Source organism: Lithobates pipiens, unplaced genomic scaffold, assembly GCF_037356315.1.
Source record: "Lithobates pipiens isolate NorthernLeopardFrog02 unplaced genomic scaffold, aLitPip1_a1.2 Scaffold_18, whole genome shotgun sequence".
NCBI classification, from domain to species: Eukaryota; Metazoa; Chordata; class Amphibia; order Anura; family Ranidae; genus Lithobates; species Lithobates pipiens.
In genome coordinates this window covers 581,477,168-581,490,654 of record NW_027507758.1, presented here as the reverse complement: position 1 = coordinate 581,490,654, position 13,487 = coordinate 581,477,168, and the positions used below count along the sequence as shown (strand labels likewise).

Below are 13,487 nucleotides of genomic sequence, written 5' to 3'. Positions count from 1 at the left end.
ATCTTTACCGGGTTTCTAGTGTCTGGTCAGTTGTGTACTTCACCCCCCCCCCCCCCCCCCCAGATTATGTGTTCTGATATGCAAATATTGACCCCGTTTCTGTGGTTAAGAGCCTGGCCCCTTCCATCCAAGCCTCTTTTGGCCCATCACTGTGATGGTCAGCCTCTAGCCAAGAGTGAGGTTTAAGGGGCATGGTCAGGCGCTGAACAAGGGAAACTAGGTTGGTATTGGCATTTAAAGAGGAAGTAAACCCTTGCTTCCTCTTTTTTCCCCTGCATAGTAAAAGCATAATGGGCTAGTATGCATAGTATGCACTGGCCAGAGTTGTGTGACATCACTCCCACGCATGCACGAGCCCTTTAGAAATGGCACGATCATGTCCTTTCTTCAGTGTGCATGCGCCGATGATGTTGGCACAAGCGTATATGGTAAATATTTCCAGTACCTACAGGTAAGCCTTATTATAGGCGTACCTATAGGGAAAAGTGGTTTGTAAGGGTTTACAGCCACTTTAAGGCACCTATGCTACTGACTAGGACAACTGACCTGACGAGGTGGCATCTAAGATGTCTGCTATATAGTGCCAGTAAGTGTTCAGGCTATTTATAAGTGTGTCATTTTCATTTCTGTATGTGATGTGTTCTCTCTCTCTCTGTATCCTGTACATTGCTGCTTTGTCTAGTACAATGAGCCATATTAGTGTTCTCATTCTTTGCAACCATTCAGACTCACCCTTTTGTTTTCCCATGTTGCACTGCAAACATTACTCCCAGGATGCAAAAGTTGTTTAAACATTCACTGGCAGTTTTTCCTTTTTTTAGATTGACTTTTGTCCAGCAAGAACGGTCATAGATGGATTGAAACTTGGCTGGTCCCTACTGATGTTGCGGAATTGTGGGCAGCTTAACTTCCGGTTTTCTGTCACATTTGTTTGTTTTGGCCAATCTGGTAATCAGGAAATGTGGCTGTGAGCGCTATATAAACTGTATGTAGCACCAGCTACAATCAATATACAGTGCTGTGTTTCAATAGCGTTTTGGGAGACTTCCCGTCTTTTACTGTAACAGAATTGGAGTGAGAGTTGGGCTGATTGCTCCTCAGAGGAAGTCTTGAGTTTTTATCAAAGAATGAAAGGTTTCATCTGATTGGCTGAGGTGAAGAGGTGGGGGATGTCATGATCTTCAGCCAATTAGAAAGCCTTGTATTCATTTATAAGAATACAAGGCTTCCTTTTAATGACTGAGGGGCACACAGCCCGACTCAATTTTGTTCAGCAGAAGACGGGGATTCTCCCGAAATGCTACCAAAGCACAGTGCCTCATTGTACGTAGCTGATGCTTGGGCCAGCTTGGCCCAAACAAACTTTTTAAAGTGACAGAAAACCTGGAGTTAGGCCCCTTTTACACAGACGGACCCGATCGGACCATCCATTGGTCTCTTTGGACCGGCGGTTGTCAACAGACATGTTCTTTGACACCCACCAACATCTGATCCTGACCGCTAAAAACATCCCACCAACTTCTGATCAGATCCTGTCCATCTGGCAGATCAGATGCCAGTCGGATGTAAACAGACAGGTGTTCTGATCCTGTCCACTAAAAACAGATGGATGGGATTGGTTCCCCATCCATCTGGCAAATCGGATGACAGTTGGATGGAAACAGACAGGTGGTCCGTTTCCATCTGACAGCCCATAGAGAAGAATGCGCTGTGTTCATGTTCATCTGCTGACTTATGCCGCGTACACACGATCAGACATTCCGACAACAAAATCCCATGGTTTTTTTTCCGACGGATGTTGGCTCAAACTTGTCTTGCATACACACAGTCGCACAATGTTGTTGCAAAATTCCAAGCGTCAAGAACGCGGTGACGTACGACAAGCCGAGAAAATTGATGTTCAATAGTCAGTGCGGCTCTTCTGCTTGATTCTGAGCATGCGTGGAACTTTGTGCATCAGAATTGTGTACACACGATCGCAATTTCCAGCAACGGATTTTGTTGGAAAATTTGAGATTCAGATCTCAAATTTTTGTGTGTAGGAAATTCCGATGGAAACTGTCCGATGGACAACAAGCTCCAATCGCACATTTGCCGTCGGAAAGTGCGACCGAGTGTACGCGGCATTAGACTTTAAGTACATACAGGGAAAAAAGTATTTGATCCCCTCCTGATTTTGTTTGTTTACTGACAAAGATATGATCAGTCTATAGTTTTAATGGTCGGTTTATTTTAACAGTGAGAGATAGAATAACAACATAAATATCCAGAAAAACGCATTTCAAAAAAGGTATAAATTGATTTGCATTTTAATGAGTGAAATAAGTATTTGATCCCCTATCAATCAGCAAGATTTCTGTCTCCCGGGTGTCTTTTATACAGTGCTCCGAATCCTAGCTTGTTACCTGTATAAAAGACATCTGTCCCCAGAAGCAATCAATCAAAGATTCCAAACTTTCTACCATGGCCAAGACCAAAAAGCTGTCCAAGAATGTCAGGGACAAGATTGTAGACCTACACAAGGCTGGAATGGGCTACAAAACCATCGCTAAGCAGCTTAGTGAGAGGGTGACAACGGTGAGATTAGCAAATGGAAGAAACACAAAATAACTGTCAATCTCCCTTGGTCTGAGGCTCCATGCAAGATCTCGCATCGTGGAGTTTCAATGATCATGAGAGCGGTGAGGAATCAGCCCAGAACTACACAGGAGAATCTTATCAATGATCTCAAGGCAGCTTGGACCATAGTCACCAAGAAAACAATTGGTCACACACTACGCTTTGAAGGACTGAAATCCTGCAGCGCCCGCAAGGTCCCCCTGCTCAAGAAAGCACATGTACAGGCCTATCTGAAGTTTGCTAATAAACATTTGAATGATTCAAAGGAGAACTGGGTGAAAGTTTCGTGGTCAGATGAGACCAAAATCAAGCTCTTTGGCATCAACTCATCGTGTTTGGAGGAGGAGGAATGCTGCCTATGACCCCAAGAACACCATCAAACATGGAGATGGAAACATTATGCTTTGGAGTTTTTTTCTGCTAAGGGGACAGGACAATTTCACCATATCAAAGGGACAATGGACGGAGCCACGTACCGTCAAATCTCCCTCAGCCAGGGCATTGAAATTTGGTCGTAGATGGGTATTCCAGCATGACAATGACCCAAAATACACGGTCAAGGCACCAAAGGAGTGGTTTAAGAAGAAGCACATTAAGGTCCAGGAGTGGCCTAGCCTGTCTCCAGACCTCAATCCCATAGAAAATATGTGGAGGGAGCTGAAGGCACGAGTTACCAAACGTCAGCCTCAAAACCCTAATGACTTGGAGAGGATCTGCAAAGAGGATTGGGACAAAATCACTCCTGAGATGTGTGCAAACCTGGTGGCCAACTAAAAGATATGTCTGACCTCTGTGACTGCCAACAAGGGTTTTGCCACCAAGTACTAAGTCATGTTTTGCAAAGGGGTCAAATACTTATTTCACTCATTAAAATGCAAATCAATTTATTACTTTTTGGAAATGCTTTTTTGTGGATATTTTTGTTATTCTGTCTCTCAGTGTTTAAATAAACCTACCATTAAAATTACAGACTGATCATTTTTTGTTAGTGGGCAAATGCACTTGGTAACAATAAAATGATAGCATTTTGTTGATGTCTTTGTTAGTTTACAAAGAATTACCGCTTTAAGGTAATGACTTCTCCCAAAACAGCTGTCTCCACAATCCCACAGGGTGCTGGCTCTGTTTGCCACAGTAACTGGAGTAGAAAAGATGTAGCTGGATAGCCGCACTCCGAATTATTCAACTTTATTTAAAAAATATAATTAAAATCATAGCATCTAGGCTGGTAAACAGACTAACAGACTCACTGAAACATGTCAGCGGCTGTGCAGTTAGTCTGTTTACCAGCCTAGATGCTATGATTTTAATTATATTTTTTAAATAAAGTTGAATAATTCAGAGTGCTGCTATCCAGCTACATCTTGTCTTTGTTAGTTTGACAGAGTCAGTCAGAGGGGACTTTTCCCCAATGTTGGCTTATTTCCAGCTCAACAGTTCCCCACTGAGTCTGATACCACCCAGTTCACCGTATAGTCATCTGACATCACTGCATGGTGAATAGCGACAACCGTTAGCTGCACAGAGTCTTTTAGTGTACCGGGCCCTAGATGTGTTGTGCATGGTGCTTTTCTTGTGTTATGAACTTCTTTTCTCTTGTTTTCATATTGCTAACTGCTCACCTGTGGTGATCAAACATCAGAATTCCTTACTAAGAGGACCTGTAGGTCTGTCTGATCTGCACGGAATCACACAATTCAGGAATAGGCCAGTTGTGACTTTTGACCTGTCTGGTTGTCTGCAGATGAGACATGTGAATGAAAAAATTTGCCATGGGCCAGTTTGGTTTTTGGGTGGATTCACTCATTACTTTTCCTGTGGTTTGTCTGTACCGGCTAATATAACCTCTTGTGTTGTGGTCCTTCTCAGTCTAACCAGCGTGTGTCTGGCTGTACTAATCTTGTAGCCGCCTCTCTGTCTCTGCTTCTCAGACCTTCTGCCCTGTCTACTTGGTGAACATTTCCAGTATGTCAGCAGGTGATGTCATTGCCTCTGCCAAAATGCAAGGTGAGCACCCTCAGCTGTGTGTGCGTGTTACCCGATCACTGGTTTCCAGATCCAGGGCTGTTTAGGATCTCACCCGACTACCACTAGACATATCCAGATCACATCCAATATAATATTACTAATCACATCCAATCACTAGAATTCTATCCAGATCACATACAATCACCAGACTATGATCCAAATCACATCTCCTCACCAGACTTCTATCTGTAGCACACCCAACCACCCCATCACTCCACATCACCCCTCTGATCACCAGACTTCTATCCAGATCACATACAATCACCAGACTTACATTAAATTGATATCACATACAATCACCAGATTCAGATCACACCCAATGATCGGATCAAAGCTAATCACCAAACTCATATGTGGATTACACCTAGTTACCAGAGTTATATACAAAAAAATATGAAAATTGGGAATCCTACTAATGATAAGATGTATTCATCCTATAAATAAGGGAGGGGGTGTAGTCTTGAAATAACTACTCAAAAACATAAAACAAAAATATACTACATACTAGCATTAGGCTCAAAATATGTGCTAGCATATAGACCTAAATATCCCCATGTGCTCCTAAAAACGATCAAATTCTCCCTATAACCAGGGTTATATCCAGATCACACCCAATCACTAGACCTCTATCCAGATCACATACAATCTCCAGACTTCTGTCTATATCACAACCAATCACCAGACTATGATCCAAATCACACCTCCTCACCCAACTTCTATCCAGATCACATACAATCACAAGACTTACTGTACAATATAATCCATTTCACAGCCAATCACCAGTCTCGTATCCAAATCACATGATCATCAGACTTCTATCCAGATCACACCCAATCAGATCACATCCTGTCACCAAACTTGTATACAGATTACACCCAGTTACCAGACTTATATCCAGATCACGCCCTAGCACCAAAACACAGCCAATTATTTGTCTCAGTCTCTTACCAGACTCATATTCAGATCACAGAAATCACCTGATCACATCCAATCACCAGACACACATCCAGATCAAATCCAATCACTAATATCCAAATCACATCTGATCACCAGACTTCTATCCATCCAGATTACACCCAGTCACCAGACTTATTTTCAGATGACACCCAATCACCAAAACACAGCCAATTATTTGTCTCAGCCTCTTACCAGACTCATATTCAGATCACAGAAATCACCTGATCACATCCAATCACCAAATACATATCCAGATCAAATCCAATCACTAGACTCAAATTTAGATCCCAACCAATTGCTGGACTCTTATCTAGATCACAATCAGATCATCATGATTAGAACTGTTCACAAGTGTCACATACCTGGACATTTCTGTTATGAAGGGTCACACCAAATCATCCAACCTTAACACCAGTGCCATAAAGAGTCAAACTAGATCCTCAATGCTATACAGCAAGAGTAGGCAACCTTAAAGAGTTGAAGATCTACCTGAACAACATGGGATCACAGGGCACAGTGTCGCCTCCTCACACCTGATTTAAACCTCTAATTGTCATGCTACCCTGACACAATCGCGTGCAATTGGGGTGGTAATCATGAGTTTAAATCAGGTGATGAGGAGGCAACATTTCCTCTCCTCACCACCTATCAAACACACTTGGATCGTTTCAGAGAAGCAGCAGTGTCTGCTGCACTTGTGAATGAGCCCTTAGGTGCATTCAGCAGCAGCACCCATAGGGCTCATTCACACGTAAAGTTGTGAGGTGGTTTTACCTGACCTCATCATCAATGTCATATAATATCACCTCTGATCACTTGCATCATACAAAGGGTTTATCAGATCACCAGTGTCCTACAGAATCACACCTGATTGCCAGGATAAGATAGAATCACACCTGATCACCAGGCTCTTACAGGATCCCACCTGATCATAGGTACTATTTTGGGTCACGTTTAGGGATCCCATATAATTTCAGTGATCCGGGTGGGTGATTAATATTATGGATATAGTGTGTGTTTCCTGAATGACTTTGCTTGGTAATATTTAAGAAACCAATTGTAATCTCCAGGGAAAATTGTCTATGGGGAGACGACCACTGCCCACTCTACCCTGAATGGTCTCCACTACTATCACCAGGATTGGTCACATGCTGCAGCCTATGTCACCGTCCCTCCTCTCCGGCTGGATCCTAACACCCCCAACTACCTCATGAGCCTGCTAGCCAAGTAAGTGAGGGATCGGTGGTCCTAACCTACCTTCCCTATATATATTCTCTTGGTTGTAAATATAAAACCAGAAAATATCTCTTTATAGCTTATGTTACAACTGTTTTACATTAATGTCTATTATGACTTTGTAACCGATTTGTTGTAACACAATCAAGTTCCTGTATCCTTAACTCCAGTGCACTGCACTGGAGCCATCTAGTGGTGGGGGGAAAAAGTGTTTTTCATCGCAAAACTTAATTCACATTCTATGTGCAAACAGATATATATAATTTAATCACAGAAAAACGTTACACCCTACTTGAAATTGTGTGGTCACATAGCGTTTACCAATCTTCTTTATTCAAGGACTTTTGAATGTTTTTTGATTCAGTCACTTTTGGAACATTCACTTTGAGTTATTTTGTTCACACCTAACATAGCTTGTTATATTCATTTATATAATATATTTTTTTTTTATTTTTTATTTTTTTTTATCACTATTTTTGAGCGCCACATTATTTTTCTTTCCTGCATAGTCTGCGGAAAACATCCCTACCTCATATCAGTGGACCAATCTTTTCTACACATATAATTGACAAAAAAATGCATGCTGGCATTCTACAAAATGCCTTCCCACATTGATTGATTCCTGTTTTTTAATTAACATCCCTGAAACGGATCTCCTGTTCTTTCCTTTACTTGTCTAGATATCCAACATACTGGGAATTACAACATTGGCATGTGATCAATGTTCTTTGTATGACAGTTAATTTATTGAACTGAGGTTCACCTGTACAGACTATGGACATAAAACTATTTTTCATAATAAGCGGTAACAGAGATTTAGGCTGGATTCACACTGGTGCGATGCGAGAAACCCTGCAAATCCTGTGCCACTTCCCGCATTGCACCTAAACCGCAGACGGTTCACACTGACATCTGTGAACAGCTGTGGGTGTCAATGTAAAGTTAATGACACCCCCAGATCAGTTTGCAGATAACAGTGCGAACTGTAAAATGGTACAGCAATCGGATCGCATTGGGTGTGAAAGTCCAATGCAATCTGATTCCACTGCGGACAAAAAAAAGGGTCCTGTACCATTTTGGTCTGAATGTGATGCAAATTCAGCCATGCAAATTGTATGGCTGAATCCGCATCACATAGACATTGCATGTGATCTGCACAGCAATGCCTCCCAATGACACCAATGATGGGAAACTATTCCTCCCACTGTCACCAATGTTGGGGCATTATTTCCCCCACTGACACCAATGATGGGGCTCTATTCCTTCCTCCGACACCAGCATTGTGATACTAATCCTCCCAATGACACCAATGATGTGACACAAATCATCGAATTGACACCAACAATGAGACTCTATTCCCCCCTTTGACATCAATGATAGGGCACTATTTCTCCTCCTACTGACCACTAGTGGTATGTACTCCCACTGACTGCCAAGCCTGAGGCATTGTCTGCTCCCACGGATGCTGGCACATTTACTACTCCTACTGGCCACAGTTTGGCCCCCCAAATGTCTAAAGGACAGTAAACTGGCCTTTTGTTTAGAACGTTTGGAGACTCCTTGTCTGAGGTATACCTAAATGAAGTAGAGACATGGGAAGGAGAAGTGGGGTGGGGGCGATTAGTAAGAATAGGATGTTCCCTTGTACCCTCCCCAAAGAGGAGGCTGGGGGGGGGGAGCAATTGCTGGTTCCTATTGAATTTTTCGCTTATTTATATTATGTAGAGTGAATAACCCCAAAGTATTCAGAAGCACGCAAAACTTCCAGGTGGGCAGAAATGTAGCCAGTGTCTGCGGAGGGAGATCTCACCTCCTGGAATTGTTAGAAGGTCTTCTAGACTCTATAAGTAAAAACATCTCATTGGGGTGGACTGATTCGTTAACCACTTTAAAGCAGCTTGCTCCCATTTTGTATGCCTGACCTTGCTTTGCTAAACTTTTTATAAATGGTCAATTGTGATATCTAATGGCTCGTGTCTCCCCCTCCAGTGACACGCTGAACGTGGTGTCCTCAGACCACAGAACATTCACCACCAAACAGAAAGCCATGGGCAAAGAGGACTTCACCAAGATTCCACACGGGATGGGCGGAGTTCAGGACCGCATGAGCGTCATATGGGAGAAAGGCGTGGTGAGTGTGTCTCAGCCTGTACTCAGGTCACATCAGAGGGAGGGTGTCTTTATATTTGAAATAGCCTTTTGTTTACCAGTTGGTCTTCCCATCTGGCTGTAAATGGCCCCGATGGAAGGTTGTCTCTTCTAGCCACATGTGTATGACATCACAAAATCCAAAAACAACCATAACCTTGGGTTGAGGATCCTGTTAAATCCTGAACTAAGAAACTTTATTTAAACGCAATGTAGAAAAAAGAGGGGGGTAGTGAACAAGGCACACTGCTGTACTCATTAAACATTGATTGGTTATTGTTTGTTATGGGCCACTGCTCATATAGGAGCTATAGTGTACTGTCAGTACATAGACATTGAGGACACTGTTCACACTTGTTGTTCCATATTTAGATAATTATGGGGGTGATTTACTAATAAGAAGGCGCTGTACCAATTCATACATTAATCGGTGCGGCTGAAAAGTAATTAATCGAACGTGCGAACTGGCTCACATTGAAGCGCAAATAGCGATAATAAACACCTGCATATGTAAACTGCAACTGGTGCTAGGGTAACTGGGGTTTTCTCATTGATAATAGCGCACATGCAATAAAATTGTTCAATTTCATCTCATTGGATGTATCTTGTAAGGTAATTAGTAAGTGTTCTCACTTAATTAACACTTTTGATGTCACATTCATTCCTATTACTTCTAATGTATCTTTTTTTTTTATAAAATTCTGTTTATTATTTTGTCATAAAACAGTACAATACAAACAGTGAACACCTCAACTGGAGGCATCCATCTGGCCGGCCGCCGTTAACTAACATCATATAACTAGCTATCCCCCCGCATCTGCAGGTGTGTGGGTGCAGCGCCAGCATTCCGCCGACACTGTCGGGTAAATCTTGTGCAGTCTGGCCGGAGTAAAATAGCACCTATGCAGGAACTTGAACTGGATTAACCTATCCCGAGCAGACACCAAGTGTCTAAACGGTTGGATCCACAGAGAGTCCCAGTCCTCCCCCCTCACCTCCGGGACCTCCATTCGCCCATTTATCCCTGCATTTAACAATCGCCCGAGGTGTGGATGCAAACATTGCCTTGTACGTGAGCGATAGAGGCTTTATCAGACTCTCGCTCCGTATCAGAGTCTCGAGCGAAGAAGGGATCGACTCCACTCTCATCACTCGAAACTGAACTTGATAAGCGTGTCGGATCTGCAAATATCTGAACAAGTACCTATTAGGGAGGTCATGCCTTGCCTGCAATTGAGGGAACGTAAGCAACTCTCCAAACGTGGTTATGTCCCGTACCGTTTTAATACCTTTCGTCGCCCAAAGCATAGGATCCGGCAAATTATAAAAGTGGGGTAGTGTGGGGTTCATCCACAAAGGGGTCGATGGGGCCCCCCCCCCCGGAAGGACGGGCATGCCAACCTGACCGCCGCCCCCCACGCCTTAATGGTGGCCTTCATCGTGTCCGTTAGGGGCAATTCAGACCGGAGACCCCTAAACAGGGCGAACCGGAGACTCTCCAGGGAGCCCAGCTGAGCAGCCTCCAGCACGTTTGCAGCATCCCCCTCATCGGCTGTCAGCCATCTACGTGCAAACACCAGCTGTCCAGCTAAATAATATTTATGATAATCGGGTAACGCTAGTCCCCCCTGGTCAGTCGGTTCCTGCAACGTTCCAATGCCCACCCTTGGGGTCCCGGGGGCCCAAATGTAAGACGTGACAATGCTATTAATCTTTTGGAAATACGACTTCGGAACCCACACAGGAGCATGTCTAAGGAAGTACAAAATAATTGGAAGAAATTTCATCTTCAGTAGACTAATTCTCCCTGCAAGGGACAACGGTAATTTAGCCCAGGCCTGAACCTTTTTCGTGAGTAATGGGATCAGAGGGAGTAAGTTCAGAGACATATAATCCCGGACATTGGCTGAGAGTCGAACCCCTAAATATTTCATTGACTCGACCCATTGCAACGGTAACGCGGGATCCGCCCTCCCCCGGGCCCCCTGATCTATTGGCAGGATAGAGGATTTACTCCAGTTCACCCTGAGCCCTGAGAAGCCAGCGAAGCGGTCAATAAGTTGTAATGCCGCCCTCAGCGACGCTCCCGGGTCATTAAGAAAAAGCAGCATATCGTCTGCATAAAGTGCTAAGGTCTCCCTCACCGTGCCCACAGTGATAGGAACAACCTCGGGAGAGGTGCGCAAGGCTATCGCCAGGGGTTCCAGGGCCAGGGCGAACAAAAACGGGGATAAGGGACAACCTTGTCTGGTCCCCCTACCCACCTCGAAAAACCAAGAGAGGGAGGAGCCCACTCTGACAGCCGCTTTCGGACTCTGGTACAACATAGACACCCATTTCCTAAATTGAGGGCCGAAACCCAAGGCCTTCAACACCGCGGACATGTATACCCAGTCCACAGAGTCGAAAGCCTTTTCAAAATCAATCGAAACCACCACCCTCGACCCAGTATCCCGTGGGGGAATCTGCAAGTGCGTAAACAACCTTCTTAAATTTGTGTCCGTAGACTTTCCCGGCATAAAGCCCGTTTGGTCAATATTAACAATCGTGGGCAGTACCGTAGCCAGCCTAATGGCCAGTACTTTGGTCAGAATTTTGAGATCCATGTTTAGAAGTGCTATTGGCCTATATGAAGCACACTCTGTAGGATCCTTGCCCGGTTTCAGTAGAAGGACCATGTAGGCCTCCATCATGGATTGTGGGAGAGCACCATTGTCATGACAGTAGTCTAAAAGGGAGTTAAGTCTGGGAGCTAATAATTCCACATTGGCCCTGTAGAACTCCGCTGGAAAACCATCCGGACCCGGCGCTTTATTGGGGGGAAATGTAAAGATTGCCCCTTGAATCTCCTTAAGAGTTATCTTAGCTTCCAAAAATTCCTTGTCTACAGTGGACAGTTGCGGAATCGGGAGGGTCTCCAGCAGAGCTCCCAAGGCCACAGGATCATAGGGAGGGATGGGGGAATATAGCCCGGAGTAATAGGACACGAACTCCCGCAGAATCTGTTCAGGGTCGTTGATCAAGTTCCCCGTCCCGTCCCGGATCGCCGGTATACATGTAGGGGGAGGACGATCCGCCACCAGCATTGCCAAGAGCTTCCCGTTTTTATCCCCTTCCGCGAACACCGTCTGAGCAGTCTTCGTCAATTCCACCCTAGCCTGTCCCGTAAAATGTAAGGACACAGCTCTCCTAGCCGTCAACAAGGCCTCATACGATTCCTCAGACTGAGAATCCGCATGCGCCTCTGCCTCCCGCCTCTCCCGAAGCGCCAACTCCGCAACGTCCTCGCTATCCGACTTCCGCGCAACTTTAATGGCAGATACAAACTCACCCCTTGCCACTGCTTTGAAGGCGTCCCATACTATCCCCGGAGCAGCTGTGCCATCATTTGATGTCCAGTATGATTGAATAACCGTGCTCACCTGAGCAGAAACCCCTTCATTTTGTATCCACCCTGGAGAGACCCGCCAACCACTCTTACCCCTCCCCTTCCCAAAAGTCAGGGTAACAGCCAGAGGATTGTGATCAGTCAACCCTCCCGCCAGATATGAGGCCTCAGATATGTACGACAACAACCCATTGTTACCAAAGGCCAGGTCAATCCTGGCTGAAGACCTGTGTGTGGTCGATATGTGCGAGTAGCATCTGTCGGATGGGTGTCGCCAACGCTACAACTCCGTCAACCCTGCCACAGTGCTCCAGCCAGTCAGGCCGGCAGAGTCCCCCCTGCCCGGATTGGAGGAGTCCAAAGCCGCATCAAGAACGGCATTGAAATCCCCAAGCCATATAGTCGGAAGATGGCCATATGGCGCAAGCTTGGTCAGTAATTCATATAACACCTTTGAGTGAAATGGGGGAGGCACATATACATTTACCACCACTAGTTGTTTATGGAACACATCTAGGACAAGCGCCACATACCTCCCAGCTGGATCTGACACAACCTGATGAATCACGCAGGGCACACTCTTGCTGACCAGGAGGGAAACCCCCCACGCAAACGTGGAGTAGGTGGAATGAAACGACCTCTGTATCCACGGCCTGCGCAGGGCAAGGACCCTACTTCCGTCCAAGTGTGTCTCCTGCAGGAGAACCAGGTGCGGCTTATACACTTTAAGGAATTGGAACACTGAGGCCCGCTTAAGTTTGTGGTTAAGGCCTCGAACGTTCCAAGACACAATTTTTAATTCATCCACCATTGTCAAACGTGGCTACCGCGGCCCGCCAGCATGTCCCGACTGGCGGGAGCTGACTCTCCCATGAGGTTAGCAACAACAACATTAAGACAACTGTAACATCACTTAATCCCCTGTATCGAGCTGTGACCCTAAACAAACCCTCCCTTGCTTGCATGCCAGAAAAAACCCCAACAAGTCCAGCACTAAGCTTAATCCCAGAACCAAAAAAAGTGACCATAACTGTCACTGCGCACTCCCGCCGCACTGAACAAAAGTCCGGCAGTTCCTTAGTTGTTCCGTAGTGTCTTTTCGAGCTCCGAA

The 13,487-nt window shown here is 45.0% G+C and overlaps 1 protein-coding gene across 1 annotated transcript in view; it reads left to right on the top strand.

Moving 5' to 3' along the window:
- DPYSL5 (dihydropyrimidinase like 5) overlaps positions 1–13,487 on the top strand; it is a 175,971-nt gene that overhangs the window by 136,820 nt on the left and 25,664 nt on the right. The window contains exons 7-9 of the mRNA XM_077489106.1: positions 4,551–4,626; positions 6,675–6,831; positions 8,830–8,971. Coding sequence (XP_077345232.1) covers positions 4,551–4,626; positions 6,675–6,831; positions 8,830–8,971 — 375 coding nt within the window. The remainder of the gene's footprint in view (positions 1–4,550; positions 4,627–6,674; positions 6,832–8,829; positions 8,972–13,487) is intronic.